The sequence below is a fragment of the Elgaria multicarinata genome, chromosome 1 (genome assembly GCF_023053635.1).
Source record: "Elgaria multicarinata webbii isolate HBS135686 ecotype San Diego chromosome 1, rElgMul1.1.pri, whole genome shotgun sequence".
Lineage (NCBI taxonomy): Eukaryota > Metazoa > Chordata > Lepidosauria > Squamata > Anguidae > Elgaria > Elgaria multicarinata.
This window is the reverse complement of record NC_086171.1, coordinates 89,374,289-89,392,472: the sequence shown is the minus strand read 5'-3', so window position 1 is coordinate 89,392,472 and position 18,184 is coordinate 89,374,289. Positions and strand designations below refer to the sequence as shown.

Here is an 18,184-nt window from a genome sequence, read left to right as displayed (position 1 = left end):
CCAAATTATGATTTGATCTGTGCTTGATATCTCCCAGCTATCCATCTCTCCTTCATTCTAGGGACAAATAACACATCCATCTGTTCATATGAACAGCAATTGTGTGTTAATTAACCCACAATTTGCCATGCTTGAGCGAGAGTGAGCATACATGCTGCCTCTGGTGCATGCAACTGCACTCAGAATAGGATGAACATAATCTCCCTAAACAGATGAACCACCTACTGACAGAACCTCTTTCTTGTCAGGATTGAATTTCAGTTTACTGTCCCTCATTGAACCCATTACTCATATGAGGCACTGATTCAGCACTTCCATCGCCTCACCTGAATCTGAAGAGAGATTGCTTGGTGTTATCGGCATTCTGAGTTTACTTCACTTCAAATCCCCAAATGACCTTTCCCAGAGCTTTCACGCAGATGGTTGCATGCTAGCTGAGCTTCAGGTAGGAGCAAAACAGAATCTGTTTCCAAACAAAATCTGTTTATTATGGTCTGTGACCAGGTAGAGAAAACAAGATGCACAACCCACAAGCATATACCTATAGAGCAGTATATTATCAGCACTAGACAAATCAATTGCATATTAACTGGGTTCTCACCTTAACTGCAACAGAAAAAGATTTAATCTTTTCAGGCACTACGAGGGTGGAGGGGGACACTCTCCTGACTGCCGCAGGAGGAGCGTCCTCCTCCGCCTCGCCCTCATTCGCTATTTGTGGATATGGGGTGCGAGGAAAAGCATCCTCCTTCCGCCCGATATTCACAAATGGGAAGCGAGGCCGAGGTGGAGGAGAATGCTCGTCCTGCAGCTGTCAGCTCTTCCGCCCTACCCTCGTTGACCATGGAGACGGGGACCGGGTATGCTAGGATCTTCTGCCACTTGAGAGCGGCAGGAGATCCTAGTGTTCCCCGTCCCCATTTGCCACTATTCTTGCCTCGTGCACTGCAGGCATGTGAAATAGTCCACAAAGCCTGACGCATGACACAATAATCAATGGTTGTGCAGATAGTCACTTCTGCACACCATTTGGGAACTGAATGCCAAAACTAGAACAAAAACAAAATTCCTTGGGGTGCTTCATCAAATACTATTATATTGAAACAATTTTCATGGGCTTGAATAGTTGTACTATTTGAACTACAGGGTTGACATTATTGGAAGAGCTAGTGTAGATTTCCTTAGATCAGTAAGCTTATTTTCTAAGATTGACATCCTGTCCACTATGGCACTTGTTCTTTCTGGGTAGGGCTGAGAATGAAATCAACAACCAATCTTCTAAATGCGCAAACTGTTCACTAGTAACAGAGGGAGAAATTAGTTGAAGCGGCTTCAGAATTTTGCCCACAAGGCACTGTCTCCTCTTGTAAGTGTTCTACTACTACAATAGGATCCTCCTAGCTAATTAAATCAGGACTAATCTGACAATCTGAACTACCTCAAGAGTTAATCTACTCACCCCCTTAAAATTTGTTCTGGTCACCAAAGATTTCTTAAAGGGATCCATAAAAAAATTAGCTACTGTTACTACACTATGGAATAATTTAGTTTTCCTAGCCAACAGCACATTAGCTATCCTTTCACTGTTAAATATAAAGATGCATCTTTTTATCTGAGTACTAGAGAATGAAATGTCCACATATTTGAGATCTATTCTGCTATTTTGAAGATTCAGTAAATTCACTAATTGATTTATCAGTGCAGCTTTAGAGCTCCGAGAACAATTTTGATGGGTTGCAAACCCATATCATTGATGGAAAGATGGTTAAGAAGCTGAATACTATAGGATGGTATTGGCTTCGTTCTGTAAAATCTGGCTTTGTTCCCTCTTGTTTTCCATACATATCTAATTTTGGGAGCTTTAATCTAGAAGAAAGCCTGATGAATTCTAACTTGATCTCACTCAACGGAGTATAGATTTATGATTCTTGCTTTTTTAGCTGTTTCAAAAGATAATCTGGGATGGATATTACTTTGTTCAATAAGGGGGATGCGGAGGGGACATAGCAGCCAATTGCTCTCCGACTTCGGAAACTCAACCTTGGAGGATGAGGGAGGGGGTGTTTCAGTGGATAAGAAAGGGAGGACACTGGAGAGGCCAAGAAACAAGTTAGTCCGAGGCCTCTCCAGCCTCCTTCCCCCCCCCTCTGAAGTGCCCCAGCTAGATGGGCAAAAAAGCCCATCTAGCAACAAATGCAGGGCAGGAGCCAAAGATCGTCTCCACTGGTCGTCTTACCCTGCATAGGATGATTGTAAGCCTCCAAGTCCTGGGGTTTACAATCATTGAGGACACAAGCCATAGGATTGAGCCCTTAGTTTTTCCTTGCGTTAATACTGTGGTCTCTTTCCCCAGCCACTGAGGAAATGTCCTGGTGCTCTAGGGGCCAGAGCAGGTTTCTTATTCCCTAATGCCAGTTTAGAGATCATGTCCAATTAACTTGCAATCCAGGTTCTGTAAGTACAGAGGAAGTGACTAAATAAAAACACTCTTTCCTTTTTATTGGCATCATCTTATGACCTAAATATAGGAAAGTAAGTAATTGTGTTCCGTGTTTTCTTTCCTTAATTTTAACTTTTAAATAGCTGCATTGGTTTTGTGCTAGAATGAGCATTGAAAAATTTGAATGAAAATGACTAAATGTTGATCTTTAGTTATTCAATATGTTTCCTAAATTGGGGAAATTATAACATTTGAAGACGTTCATTGAGAAACTTTTAAAATATTATTAAAGGTGAAAATATTTTGAGATGCCTTAGCTGACAAAAGCTTAATCTTACTAGTTTGATGAACCTGAAGTAAAACTCTTCTCAAATTGCTTCTCAGTCTAGGGTCTATCTGAAATGTCATGAGCTAGTAGCTTGCAGCATGATTAACCAATGTGTAGTCTTTTACTAAGCACACTTGTTCTGCGTTTGCTGTAATAGTTTCAGATCTCCATAATCAAAAGAATGATCAGCCTTTTAAGTGAATCCTGGTTTTCTTCTTTTTTCAGAGAATGTATTCTACTAAAAAAAAATTGTTTTGCCGGTGACATGTTCTCTTCTCCTGGCAAAAAAGATATGCAGAGCATATACTGCTCCCAGGATCCTGCAGCCATTTTCCAGCCATTTTTCAGTAGCTGAAAATGTGCAGAGGGAACTCTGCAACCATTTTTGTCCGTGCAATTCCGCCCCATGCCAACCCTATGTAAATGAATGGAGAAAAGATTCAATTCACTTGAATGGGAGGGAAAGGTTCCCTGCTTTTTTTAAAAAAAAAAACAGCAGAAAGATCCTGTTGCCCCAAGTGTGCAGGGTGATGGTGGGCTTCCATTGCCCTCTGGTCATTTTTTAGCAGCACAGCCCTCCCCACTGCATTCCATGCAACTGCATGGAGAACTTGTGTAGAGAAAAAAGCCTCCCAGGTGCACTGCTACCCACAGGCACAGCAATAGGGATCCCAGGTACATATGAAGTTGGGGACAGGGGTGGGGGAATTGCTCCTATGTGCATCACTTTAAATTTACTTTGAGCATTTGCCATTGTATTGTGTAAAGGATCTTGTTGAAATGCTTTGGTTTATACCAACGTGAATGTGGAGTGGGTGGAGACACTCTTGTACGCTGCAGTATAAGAGGCATTCTAGCTTGTATGAAATAACTGGGACAGCAGCTCATAGTCTTCATAAGGTTAGGAGAAGAGAAAGAACAGTGCATGTCACTGCCACAGCACTGAGTCATTTTCTCTAGACTCCTGGAAAAAGCATACTAGCTCCTTCAAAAGACCACCTCATCTTGACCCTGCCTAGTAGCAGTGAAGCAGGTCCGTTAAAACTCACCACATGCTACCTTTTCCTTCCTCTTTTTCTCTCTTCTTCCCAACTGTTTTAGCCTAGTGAAAATTCCCAACAACGTTGGGAAGATTTGGAGCAAGTAGCCAGTTCCTGTTGCTTGTGCCCATCTATCGCCCACTCCCCCACCCCCAAGACACCAGAGCAGCAATTAGACTTGACATTCTGGAGCCCATTGCCAACAGGACCTGTTTGGCACCCTAGCCACAGTACTTTGGCACTCATTGGTCAAATGGCTGCCAGTTGAAAACTGGTATTGCTCCATCCTCACCCCACCCCACCTGAGCCAATGTTCTCTCAACTAGGAAGAGTTTAAAGTATTAAATCATTGTTATATGCTGTTTATGGGAGCATCTATTAAGCTCCTGGAGCTGGTGGGTGCATTCAGTGATATTGCTATACATAAAACTAAACTGGTTCTTTTATAATCGATGTACAAATTGCAAACACTGTGTTAACAGAGCATATAAAGATTACTCATTGAACTCCATAGGACTTATATCTGAGTAGACATGCATAGGACAGCACTGTAAGCTATTTCCCCTCTAAAACATAATTATATATTACACCTCTGAAGCTGAAGGAGTGGAAAAGAAGAATCTTGCTATTTCTGTGGGTGGAGAAACAGCCCAGATTTATAAGCAAAGGAGTTAGGTTTACTAGAAAAATGCATGTATTTTTATGCTAGTCCATTAGAGTTTTTGACTCATGAGGGGATACTTGACCATAGAAAGAATTAGAAGTCACTTTATTACTCTGTTAAGCTTTATTCTTTGCTCAAAAGAGAGAAATAACATAGCACAAACTAATATTATTCCAGTTTGTGATCAGATAAAGGTCTGGAATAAGTTCAGGTAAAGCTTGAATCCGAGTTTATCACCTCTGTCTTGTATCTTGGTTGTGAAAGGTTTTGATTCCTGTTCTATTATGAGTAATATAAACAAATGGGTTAAGCTATATCCAATACAATGTATAGATTTATGGGTTACTATTCAAATTTATTGATTACTAGCTAATACCAGAACATGAATACCTTCTCCCCCCCACCACCCCATATGTTCAAATCATGCATTCAGTGATGGGGAAAATAAATCAGGAGAAACTTCAAAAACGGACAGTATTTGCTTTACCTTAGGGAAGCCCAGTATAAAGTAGTATTGAGATGGTACCTCACACTGTGGGTAAATAAGGAAGCTAAGGTACATTCGGGTACATCTGTTTTCTCATGAATGGCAATCATTTATTGTATTTTGAAAGCAAATTGGTACAGATACGTGGATTTTCATATGCATCAGTGGGAGTTTTTGATATGATGAATGGTGTGATTTTTATTGGATTTTCAATTTTAAAATGGGAGGAGCATAATTCAAAATGGTTGAAAATGACAAATTTCTGAGGAGTAGTTTTGAATTTCCTTGGTTATTGAAAAGCAACATACTTGCTTTTAGATTTGGTAGTCTCAGCACTCTTTGTGTGCTATGAATGCCTGCTCTGTCTGTCCCTATAGTTTCCTACAAGGCCCAGCCAGGGGAGGCCAGTAAATTAAACCCAGGGGTGGTGAGTGGGATTCCATCAAGTTCATCAGAGAGCGGGTGCTGTAGAACATGGACCTTCTAGGAGTGTTGAGGCCAGATTTTTGGCAGACCCAGCCACGCAATTTTATGGCCTGTTAGTTCCTCTGTTTGGTAGCCTGCAGGAGCACCTGCCTCATAAAGCAAATGGCCACATGAGAACTGTTATTATGGTCTGCTACTTTGCTTGTCTTTAGTAGTCTGTGGTCCAGACCTCTTCAGAAAGGGGAATAGTGTTTTGTGGTTGGGGTCAGTCTAAATTATCTCCAGGGATCCCTTACTCAGTGCCTCTGATCGCAAAGAGATTGAGGATTTCCCCCCAACTCTGTTACCCTTGAAGGTACTAGGCCTGTTGGAAATAGATTTTATAACATAAGCAGGAAAACAGTGAATACCCCTTTTAATTTGTTAAACCAATGAAAACATGCCACACAAGAAGTTTTAAGATATGAATGGTTTGTTAAGAAAAGTAAATGCAAAAGAACATCAGATACAGAAGTGAAATGTGAAACCATACTGTTATTATTATTATATTATTATTGTTGTTGTTGTTGTTGTTGTTGTTATTATTATTATTATTTGTATCCTGCCTTTTGCCCAATGCTGGGCTTCAAGGCGGCCTTACAAAATGAAAACTTATAAAGCTAAAGCCTATAAATAGAAATATACAAAAGTTAAAAACATAATTATATACATTTCAATATTAAAACATTTAAAACTTTAAAAATATATAACAATTTAAAAGTCCAAGGTATAGACAGATGTCCAGATTATTTGCCAAAGGCCTGCCAGAACAAAGAAGGTTTTGCCTGCCTCCAAAAACACATCAAGAGCCTGTCTAGACAGCAATGATTGGAAAGAAAACACATGTGTACACTATGCAAAATACACTACAATTTAACTGTTTCTAATTAGAAAAACAGTGTGACTAGGCTGAAACCAATGTTGTAGGCCCAGAACACTTTGAAAGGTTTCAAAATTGTACTTAAAAACTTACACCAGCCCAAACTAATTAAATTAAGTGTTTGAAGCTTTCAACTTTATAGCAGTGTTCGGGCGCCAGGAATGTTACGGAAAAACTGGAGCCCACACGGAGAAACTGGAGTCCACACCAAAGTTCTTGTCCAAACAGATAGCTTTATTCGCTAGCGAAACAGCAGCCCGGGATGAGTCCACGGGCAGCTGCCCTGGGGACTGGGAGGAGGGGCTTTTTATACACGCCCCTCATGCAGAGGAAACGCCCACACTTTTACACAAAGGAATTGCGTGCGCATCTTGGCAGCATAGCACAACCGGTTCAAACCTGTTCGGTAGGAATGTCTGCCTCGGACTTCAGGCATGCACAAAGAGCACGGCCTTCATTAAGGTCATAACCGGAAATGACAGCCAGTTCCCTCACAGCAGTATAGACCAAACGCTTAGAAAAATGGACAGGAGCACTGTGTGTGTATTGGGGGACAGGGGGATTCAAAGGAATGTATAGCTACCTATTCCAAGGAGAGATCTGAAGACCAGGTTATTGTTGAGTTCTACACCTTGCTTCACCAGTGAGCAAAAAAGCAAACTGGCCTTGGGAAAAGATAGCCCAACTGGTGCACACAGGCTTACTGCCTCGGGTACTGGAATGTGTATGATGTGTATGACAAAAGTAAAACTGGAGTGTTCGTTTAAACTCATTCTCCCCTTCTAGGTGGAGTCGTTCATTTTGGATCAAGATGACCTGGAAAATCCTATGCTGGAGACGGCTTCAAAATTGCTCTTGTCAAGTACTGCTGATGGTGCTGATCTCAGAACAGTAGACCCAGAAACCCAAGCTAGGTTGGAAGCTTTACTGGAAGCTGCAGGTAAATACCCAGAGCTGTTGCTCTATTTTTGCAGAGTTGTGCGTATATGTCCCCAAGATAATTTAATGTGAATTACTGAACTTTTAAACATTTTAGACAGTATTTAGCTGATCATGGCTATCCACATCCTAGTAATTTCGAAACTGAACTCCTACAGTGCATTGTTCCTAGAGTTGTCTTTGAAGACTAGAACTAGTTAGGAACTTTAAGTGGCACGTAATGCAGCAGCCAGGTTGCTGGTTGGTACCAACTACCAGGAACACAGCTTGTTGAAACTGCTCCACTGCCTCCCCATTTGGAGTGCTGGTTTAAACTTGTGCAGCCGTTTATGGCTTGTCATCTAGATATGTGAAGGACTGCCCGCTCTCATACAACCTGCCCAGGTACTCTGATCCTCTTCAGATGCCCCTATCCAATGCCCTTTGCCATCAAAGGTGATAGGTGGTCTTGACAGTGCCTCATTTATGCAATATCTCCACAAAGGTCTGCCTAGTGCAGGGGTAGGGAACCTCAGGCCTGGGGCCCAAATCTGACGTTCTTGGGGTGCCAGGTTTCTCCTCCCCCAGAAGGCCATAACCCTTTCCCCTGACCACAGATCATTTGATGGTTTCCCATCTTTTGTGCAGTTTTTCCCCTGCATCTTAATCTTCATAAACTGCCCAGAGATCTTCAACTATGGAGCAATATAGAAATGTAATGAATAATAATAGGCTGGTATTTGGGTTTTTTGGCCCTGCCCCTTTTGCCTTCAGCCCCCACCTACCACTGGAATGTTGCCCCGAGAGCTTCTCCCAAATTGAATGTAGCCCTTGGGCTGAAGGAGGCTCCTTACTCCTGGCCTACTGCTATCTTGGTCAAGATTTAGGTACCAGTTAAGAGTTCTGTATTTGCCCAAGTCATTTGAAGTTTTGGATTATTGAGAAAATAGTGAACTTGGTTTTGTCTGCAGATAACTTTTTGCACAGATTGTTTTATATCATTTAATGCAAGAGCTTTTATTAATTTTATTGCTGATGCAGGTGTCTTCTCCCTGTTCCTTTGTGGATTTAAATTATATGTTTATTGAATAGCTGATTTGGAGATATATTTTGAATTTAAAAGTGTTGTGTAAGTTCTTTAAAATGTATTAATGTAGTCTGGGGGGGTTTCTCATTAGTTTAATGCATGTTTGTGTGAAGTAGTGATTCTCATTCAGTCCTGGTAGTTGTTTGAAGTAACCTGAAATAAGAGAATAAAGACCAGCTCAAGTCATGAGGAATATTGCTTTGCAATCTCCTCCAAACACTATATTCAAGAAACTTCCTGATCACATATGCAATGCTTAATTTTGTTCAGCTTCCTCAATATGATAAAATTAGTAGTATTTGGCTAGTATTTTATGGGCTTCAGTTGTCTTTGTTTGTCTCTTTCTCCATATAAAACTGGTTATCCACCAACCTTGTGATCTGAAATAAAAGGAATAGGTAAATTATCCACAGCTGATGGAAAAGCCTTTGCAGATCCTGAGGTGCTTCGCAGACTGACTTCTTCAGTCAGCTGTGCATTGGATGAAGCCGCTGCTGCACTTACCCGAATGAGAGCAGAAAGCACAGCAAATGCAGGGCAGATGGACAAGTGAGTATTTTGTTTTATAGAAGCCAGTTCTGTCAGTCTTGACAGCTAGCTGTTCCTTATAGGTTTTTCCCCCCAATTTTAAAACAGTTGTCTATTAAACTGTATTCCTATTATTCAGATTTCAAAGATGGCATTTTTTTATTTATCCCATTTTGTACTACAGATCTCCAGAATGAGAAAAGAATCCCCAGAGGAAGGGTTCCAAAAAATCTTGGCACGGCTTAGTAGCCAGGCATTATTTGGGGTCACCATCAAATCCTATGACAAATGACTCTTGTGGCTTCTGCAAAACCCAGCAGGAGGTGAGCGACCAATTCTGCCTCTTCCCCCAGTTCTCTGCACGAGCCACAGGACTGGGGAGCAGGGACAGGGTTAGTCTTTCATACAAAGCACAGTGAAAGTCCTCTCCCCCCACCTCCCAAGTTTTCTGCAATTTGTAGAGAATGCAAGGGAGGGGGGTTGTTGCAGGGCATCTGGGGCAGAAGAGATGTTACCCCAGGCATGGGGTGGTTGCTACTGGTAACCAGACTTATGAGCCCCTGCACACAGGCCTAAAAGTGTTGGTATATTAAGGGAAAGATTGCAGTTTTTATGTTTCGTGTAGCAAATTCAGAATCTGTTGCTGCTACTTCAAACTTAATTTGAGAAAAACTCTGGCCAATATTATTGGCTTGGTTGGTAGTAAATACTTTCCTAAAAAGTTCATCTAAGAGTTTCCTTTTTTGTCTTCCTGTGTGCTGACATTTTTCTGATTAAACAGATCATTCTTAATGTATATGACATTAACTAAAAGACCCAATTGACCTTTGTTCTCCTTCGTGGTCTCTGTGCATCACACATATGGGCTCTGCGCCTGCGCAGAGCTAGCAATCGGAACTTCTAAAGCTGAGAATGCTCAATTTGGGTGGGAACCCCTCCCCCACCGTCGTATGTGCATGTACTGCTGGTTCCCGCCCATCTCCTCAGTTTTTCTTCAACCGCCTTGCTAACAGCACGCTCGGGACTTCGCTCCAATAACCTTACCTTTACTAGTATACCGAACGTTCGTAGTTCTTCTTCTTCTTCCTCTTCATTCATCCTTCTTCTTTCCTAAAAAAATAAAAAATAAAGTTTTTATTAAACTCATTCTGTCTTCTCTTATAACCGCATGGCACTAAAGGCCCCTTTCAGGAAGTGCGTTAAGTGCCGTAGCAAACTTCCCCCCGCAGATGGTCATTCCCTCTGTCTTCTATGCTTGGGAGAGGCTCATATAACTGAGTCCTGTGCTCATTGCATGAGTTTTTCTAAACAAACTCGTAAAAACCGCTCCGACCGACTCAAGGCAATTTTGTGGGAAAACGCCTTACTAGCAGTCGACAAACCAGCGACTATGACTACTGAAAAACCTACCACCATTCCCACTCAATCAGTAGAAACCAGTGGGCCGGACTTGACTAGCCAACACAAACCTCCAAAAAAGCCGAAGGAGAAACACCCCTTCCCAGAGAAGGTACGTGCAAAAAAGAGGAAACTTGATCTACTCAAACATGAGGCAAAGAAGGCGAAAAAATCGGGGGTCGCTCATACATCCCCAACGCCTAGTATTCCTCCACCGTCTCCTTCGATACCACGTCCGTCGACGCCATTTTCTCCGCCTCGACAAATAATCAACCCGTCGACACCAACACCTTCCATGTCGGCACTCGACCATCGAAGCACAAACAGTTCCCGACGGGACACTGCTTCATTGCATGGGAGACAATCCACCCCAACTCGTGACCAGAGCTCTGTCTCTAGACTCGACGCCATACCCTCGACATCGAGACACAGACGACCCAATACAGCTTCTCTCTCTAAAGGAGAGATTCAAGATTTGTTGTCCCCAAGGCCGATCATTGTGATAGACCTCCCACAGCAGGCATCACCTAGACATTTACAGTACAGCCAGGCCTCTCTACAACATCGAACAGATCCCGACACCGATCATTTAACTCGACATCCAGATCTCCCATAAGGGATAGAAGCTGGAATCGACCCACAGCTTGGTCGATACCATCCAACCAACAACAGGAATTACGACGATCATATCACAACACCGTTCACAACAACGAAACTCGATCACGGTCCTCAACACCTCATAGATGTCCTTCAGCCACACTGTCGAAGGCACCAGACCAACCACCACCGATACCACTGCGGGGAATTTCGCTGACAAAGACATCCTCACTTCGATATCAACAAAACCAGCCAGCTATAGCATCAGTAGCGCCATCCTTTGACGATCGCCCACTTCCGCCCCCGCCACCCACTCATACCAGAGACAACGTCGACCGCGTCTCGTCATCCTCAGACTCAGCGGAAGACTACATATCCGATGCAACAGCGATATCGTCTATCTAACCGTCCATTCCTTCACCTACTGATGTGGTAGAAACTCCAGAAGGATCCTCACCCTCTCAGGATACCTTCCATTTTACAGACCAAATTTTACGAATGGCTCAATCATTGGGAATCCAAACTCACCAACCTATCGAAAGGATTGAGGACCCCGTCTTTGATGCAATCTATACTGAGGCTACTGCCCCGGTATCCATCCCTTTCCTTCCCACACTCCTGCAAACAGCTAAAGTGTCATGGGAAACACCCGCCACCATGGCGCCCACGTCAAGAAAATTGGAATCTCTCTATCGCATCCAAGACAAAGACGTAGGTTTCCTGTTTACTCACCCTAAACCAAACTCTATTATAGTAGAATCCTCTCAGGGAAAATCCCATAGAACACACGTCTCCCCAGCAGACAAAGAGGGAAGATGCCTAGATATGATGGGCCGCAGAATTTATTCTTCGGCAGCATTAGGATTCAAAGTCACCAACTACCAAGCCACGATGGCTCGCTATCAACTTTTTCTTTGGGAAAAAATTGGTTCTCTTTGCGATTATCTTCCTGAAGAAAAAAGAGAGCTCGCCCACGTTTTCCAGGACGAAGCTACCCGCCTTTCAAAATTACAAATTAGCACAACTTGACACCAAGTCGACTGCGACGCCAAAGCTATGGTAGCAGCAATAGCCCTCCGCCGCCACGCCTGGCTCCGATCAGCTTCCATAACACCAGAAGCCAGAGCCCGTATCGAAGACCTCCCGTTCGATGGCGAGGGCCTATTCAATACAAGCACTGACGACACCATGGATTCGATACAGAAGGCAAGAGCAACAGCAAAAAAGATGGCTGTTAATCAATACCAACCCACGTCTTTCAAGAACAAATGTTGGAATAGATCCTTTCCTCAAAACAGACAATATTCCAACAGATACCAGCGCTCCCAACAGCTACAACGACAGAAAAAGCAAACATCTTTTTCCAGATACACACAGCCTCGCGGCAAACCAGATGCTGCCTCCAAACGTCGGCTTTGACTACGAGTTCCCCACCAACCTATCTGACTCATTATTCGACTTCGACCATCGACTCAAACCATTTCTTCACAATTGGGAACATATAACTTCAGACAAATGGGTGATCAATATCGTCCGAGTCGATTATCTCATAGAATTCCAAACACTTCCTCCCCTCGGTACCACAAGAAGAACAACTCCTTCTCAAACTCTAGCAGAAGAAATAACCACTCTCTTTAAAAAGTGGGCAATCACAAGAGTAAATCCCAGCCCCCAAAACAGCTTCCTCTCGAGGTATTTCACGGTACCGAAGGCAGACGGAGGTCTCTGTCCCATCCTAGATTTAAGACACCTCAACCGCTACATAAAGGTCAAAAAATTCCGCATGATCACTCTACCCACCATTCTACCTCTCCTGCATCAGCACATGTGGTTTGCGTCCATCGACCTAAGGACGCATACTTTCACATAACGATTCACCCAACTCACCGTCACTTTCTCCGATTCTTAGTCGGATCAAAGATGTTCCAATTCCACGTCCTGCCCTTCGGTCTGGCGACAGCCCCACGAGTATTCACGAAATGTGTCTCTTGAGGGTTATATAATTTATAAACCCTTTTGTTCACTATACCAGTGAACTAGCAGAGTAGCAGCGGTTCTTAACTATGAAAGTCAGCAAAGACCAAATTAACTTCAAGACAGAGTCTATTTTGTTTGGTACAAAAATAAAGTATTTTACTGATAGAAAATAACACAGTTTATGGCAATACAAATTTACTCCAACATACTCACACACTTGGTCATACACGTTACAGCAGGGCTCACATCAGCAGAGAGGGAATATTTTAATCTGGTTACAAAGCTCCAAAACTCTCTTTATATACACTTCCCTGAACAAATGATGAAACCACTAATTGGCAATGGCAAGACAATTAGACTTTTGCATCATCCCAATAATTCAATAAAGTCCACCTGCAAACTTGACCTTTAAGCTGATTGACTGATGCTGAGTCTTCAGTTTCTTCCAGGTTTTGCAGGCTTGTACAAAGATATGGAAATCACAAAAAACCAGTCCTAATTCAGGACTCCAACAGTGTCGCAGTCATCTGTGCCCATCTCAGGAAGAGGGGTATAGAAATCTACCCCTATCTCGACGATTGGCTTATAGCAGCTCCCACTTGCCCCATTCTCTTCGACGCACTGAAAGAAGTAATACAAACAGTGAAAGCCTTGGGTCTCTACGTCAACTTGAAGAAATCTCAACTCATCCCGACCCAGAGAATACAATTCATAGGAGCAATCCTTGACTCCACCACTGCCAGAGCGTATCTCCCCCCCCCCAACAGGGCAGACGCGCTAATTACACTAGCACAGCAGCTATCCAAAGACAAACCCACCACGGCATTCCAAGTTCAACGCCTACTCGGACACATGGCAGCAACAGTGTCTGTAGTTCGGTGGGCCAGACTCCGGATGAGAACCGTACAAAATTGGTTCATCCAGTCATTCCCAGTTATAAGAAACGCCAAGAGATTTTGCCTAAAAATCCGATCAATAGTGAGAGCCTCTCTTTCCTGGTGGCAACACAGGGACAACCTCATCTCCGGAATGCCCTTCACACAGTTACCACCTACACGCACCCTCACGACGGACGCATTGATGCTCGGTTGGGGAGCCCACTGTGCACATCTCCAAACACAAGGGATATGGAACAAGAGCGAAAGCAAAAATCATATCAACCTTCTGGAGATGATAGCCGTACAAAAGGCCCTAATTGCCTTCGAAGATATACTTTTAGACAACCATGTACAGCTCCTCACCGACAATACCGCAGTCCTATGGCACCTGAACAAGGAAGGGGGTACCCATTCCTCTGCTCTAGTCAGGAAAATGATACAAATCCTAGACTGGTGCATTCCACGCCAAATCCACATATCAGCAATCCGCATTCCAGAACAAGACAACATCCTAGCCGATGCTCTCAGCAGGAAAATAGCAGTCTCACACGAGTGGGAAATGGAACCATCCGTCCCAACACAGATCTTCCAAATGTGGGGAACGCCATCCATAGACCTGTTTGCCACACCTCACAATACAGTTCTACACCTATACTGTTCCAGAGGCGGCATAGGCAAGCATTCCAAAGGGGACGCCTTCCAAATAACTTGGACTCACATTCCGTTCTATGCGTTTCCTCCACTACCACTAATACCACGGACCCTCCACAAAATAAAGAGGGATCGAGCCGAAGGGATACTAATAACTCCATGGTGGCTCAGACAGGCTTGGTTCGCCCCTCTCCTCAATCTACCGAACAGTCACTTCATACACCTGCCAACCTCCATACCACTTCTAACCCGACACGGAGGAAAAACTCGCCACCCCAACCTACAGTCGCTAAGACTCATGGCATGGAGGATTTGACAATACAGACATCTCTACCAGCAGACATTACACTAGTCTTGGAAGCGGCCAGGAAACCATCCACAAGACGATCCTATGCAGTCAAATGGAAAAGTTTCCTCCATTTTGCCACTGACAGTCAATTAGACCCATATGATAACTCAATTGTAGGAGTTCTAGCATTCCTTAATCATCTGTTCCAAAAGGGACTTCGATTGACTTCGCTTAAAGTCTACCTGGCTGCAATTTCAGCAAATAAGACCACAGTTGATGGCTTTTCAGTGTTCTCACATCCACTCGTATGTCAATTCTTAAGGGGAGTAAACAACCTAGCTCCACCTATAAGAGACTATACCCCACAGTGGAGTTTATCCGTAGTGATCAAAGCTCTACTCGACAAACCCTTCGAGCCTCTAGCTTCCGCCGACCTAAGACTCCTTACATGGAAAGTAGCCTTCTTGGTAGCCATCACAACAGCGCGAAGAGCTAGTGAACTCACAGCCCTTCGCATCGTTACGCCCTCCTCATATTCCATAACGACAAGGTAGTCCTCCGCACAGACCCTACCTTCCGCCCAAAGGTGGTGTCCGAATTCCATGTCAATCAGGATATCATCCTGCCTACTTTCTTCCCATCACCAACTACGGCTTTGGAGAAGACACTACACACGTTTGACGTCCGTAGGGCCCTAGCCTTTTACAAGGAGCGCACAGCTCCGTATCGAAAGACTCAACAACTTTTCATCTGCTACGGAGGCCCTAAAAAAGGACAGCCTGTATCAACCCAAAGACTTGCTGCCTCGGTAGTACACACTATCAAACTAGCGTATCAACTTCAGAATCTCGACTTATCGCAAACAATAAAGGCACATTCGACCAGAGGAATGTCTGCGTCTACTGCTTTTTCCAGGGGAATTTCTATCCCAGAAATCTGCCGGGCGGCTACATGGTCAAAACCGGCTACATTTGTCACCCACTACAGACTCGATACCAGAGCCAGGAGTGATGCCAACTTCGGCAGAGCCGTCCTTTCTGCCATCTTCCAGTAACTACAGCTGACACCGACCCAAGTCAGCTTGTTAATCTCCCATATGTGTGATGCACAGAGACTATGAAGGAGAAAGACAGGTTGCTTACCTGTAACCGTAGTTCTCCGAGTGGTCATCTGTGCATTCACACAACCCCCTCACCGTCCCCTCTTCGGTGTCGATATAGTTCGGCATCGATAGAGACACTATCTCCTAGAAACTGGGACCAGCAAGATGGTCTCAGCAACTGAGGAGATGGGCAGGAACCAGCAGTACATGCGCATACGACGGTGGGGGAGGGGTTCCCGCCCAAATTGAGCGTTCTCAGCTTTAGAAGTTCCAATTGCTAGCTCCGTGCAGGCGCAGAGCCCATATGTGTGAATGCACAGATGACCACTCGGAGAACTACGGTTACAGGTAAGCAACCTGTCTTTTTCATGTACAGTGTACATATGTATTTTTTGTCTCTTTAATGACTTTGTAAAATTTATTTGAACCAAAAATTTTAAAAGTTCAGATTGTCTATAGAAACAGTTCCTTCAGTTAACCCTTAAAGAAAGGAGGGTGCCCAAACACTTTCTGGTTTAAACCAGGGATCCCCAACGCCCAGGCCATGGACTGATACTGGTCCGTGGCCTGTTAGGAACCGGGCCGCGTTCTCATTGATAACAATGCAATTTCTGCATTGACACCAACGAAAACGAGATTACGGAGTAGACTGGACATAAGCAACACACTTCGGGTGTCACTGTCTCCCATCACCCCCAGATGGGACCGTCTAGTTGCAGGAAAACAAGCTCAGGGCTCCCACTGATTCTGCATTATGGTGAGTTGTATAATTATTTCATTATATATTACAATGTAATAATAATAGAAATAAAGTGCACAATAAATGTAATGTGCTTGAATCTTCCCAAAACCATCCCCTCAACACACACACACACGGTCCGTGGAAAAATTGTCTTCCACGAAACCGGTCCCTGGTGCCAAAAAGGTTGGGGACTGCTGGCTTAAACAATAGGGCATTTTGCAAAATCTTTGAATGTACATTACCTATAAAAGGAGACGGTGAAATCAGTCATAAGCTAGTGATATATTCTGTCTTCATGCAGCAGAAACTCAACACTAACCATGTTGAAAGAATGAAACTAGCAACAGGCAGTGCCCACAGAGTTCACTAGAAGTATACAATTCTCCAACATTGCGTTTTGGCCTGTAATAGCTGCACAGGGAAAACACCAGTCAGTGTGCAGCATCCTTGAAATATTATGGCTGCTAACACTTCACGTAGTCCTTCCCTTCCTCCTCTTTCCTCTGGATCATGCCCAGTGAATGTACATAACGATGGGAACTCAGTTGTGTCCTCCGTTCTGCCAACTGTGATGCATTGATTAGCATTGCCAAAGTCAGGTCGACAAATTGCAGCCCAAACTCTCCTCCTGGTCAGTGGTAATCTCTCCTTGCAATTCCTAACAAAACAATATCAATATTTCTAACATAATTCAAATACATCATGGATAAACACTATTGAGATGAGTATTTTATAATAAAGAAAGGTCTGGATCCATCGGTACTAAAATATGAGCACTGAACAGAAGCTAAAGGAGTGAGGACATTGCAGGTGACCCCTGTCTGATATAACAGTTTAGTGTCTAAGCTTGCTATATGAGATATCAGACATTGGTTCAAATCTTCTTAATAGATGCTGTCCCTCTCCTCCACTTCAGGTATAGCACAACCGACTTACTCTGTTAATATGCTTGTGTGGCTCTTGACATTAAGTGAATAAACACTTTGAACAGGAAATTTCAGAGGCAGGAGGATAAATCAATTGATTTTAGTAGGGAGTGGGAAAAGAAGTTGGATTTCCCACTTGATAGTGCAGTTTCATAATTGTTCACTTGCACCCATAGTCAGCTAATGCATTTTGTAGCCCAATATTGTTTCCAGTAGGCCCTGGCATCCAGTTCTTTGGGCCCAATGACTGCTTCCTAGAACTCTGGTTGAACTGTAGGCAGAGGCTACGATGGTCATTCTTACAACCTTGATTTTATCACTAGAGTAAGGCCCTTTTCAAAGGCCACAAAACATTACAGTAATCACTTTTTAAAAAGTTTGTCTATTATATTTCGCTATATCCATGTGACAAGTTTAAGTCTATATTTGTTAGAAATCTTGTATAATTCAAAACATCGATTTCCTCCTTCCCTTTGCAGCCGCAGTTTGGCAGAAGCTTGTTCAGAAGGAGATGTAAATGCGGTGCGAAAGTTGCTCATCGAAGGGCGAAGTGTGAATGAACACACTGAGGAAGGGGAAAGTCTTCTTTGTTTAGCCTGTTCAGCTGGATACTATGAACTTGCTCAGGTTTGTCTCTTCATGTTCAGAGTACTGGTCTTTTTCCAGATTCACAACCCATGTTTAATAGCCCCAGATTCACAATCCATTTTTTGACTTAGCTTGACTTTCTCTCCAAAATTTTGTCGTGGAATCAGTTATATAAACCCACCTGAGATTCCTTGGAGGA

General features: G+C 43.4%; 1 protein-coding gene across 3 annotated transcripts in view; it reads left to right on the top strand.

Annotated features, from left to right (window-relative positions):
- Nucleotides 1–18,184, top strand: part of ANKRD17 (ankyrin repeat domain 17) — a 123,888-nt gene that overhangs the window by 49,073 nt on the left and 56,631 nt on the right. For all 3 annotated transcript variants that reach the window (XM_063131721.1, XM_063131739.1, XM_063131730.1), the window contains exons 2-4: nt 7,091–7,244; nt 8,702–8,858; nt 17,877–18,024. In XM_063131721.1, coding sequence (XP_062987791.1) covers nt 7,091–7,244; nt 8,702–8,858; nt 17,877–18,024 — 459 coding nt within the window. The remainder of the gene's footprint in view (nt 1–7,090; nt 7,245–8,701; nt 8,859–17,876; nt 18,025–18,184) is intronic.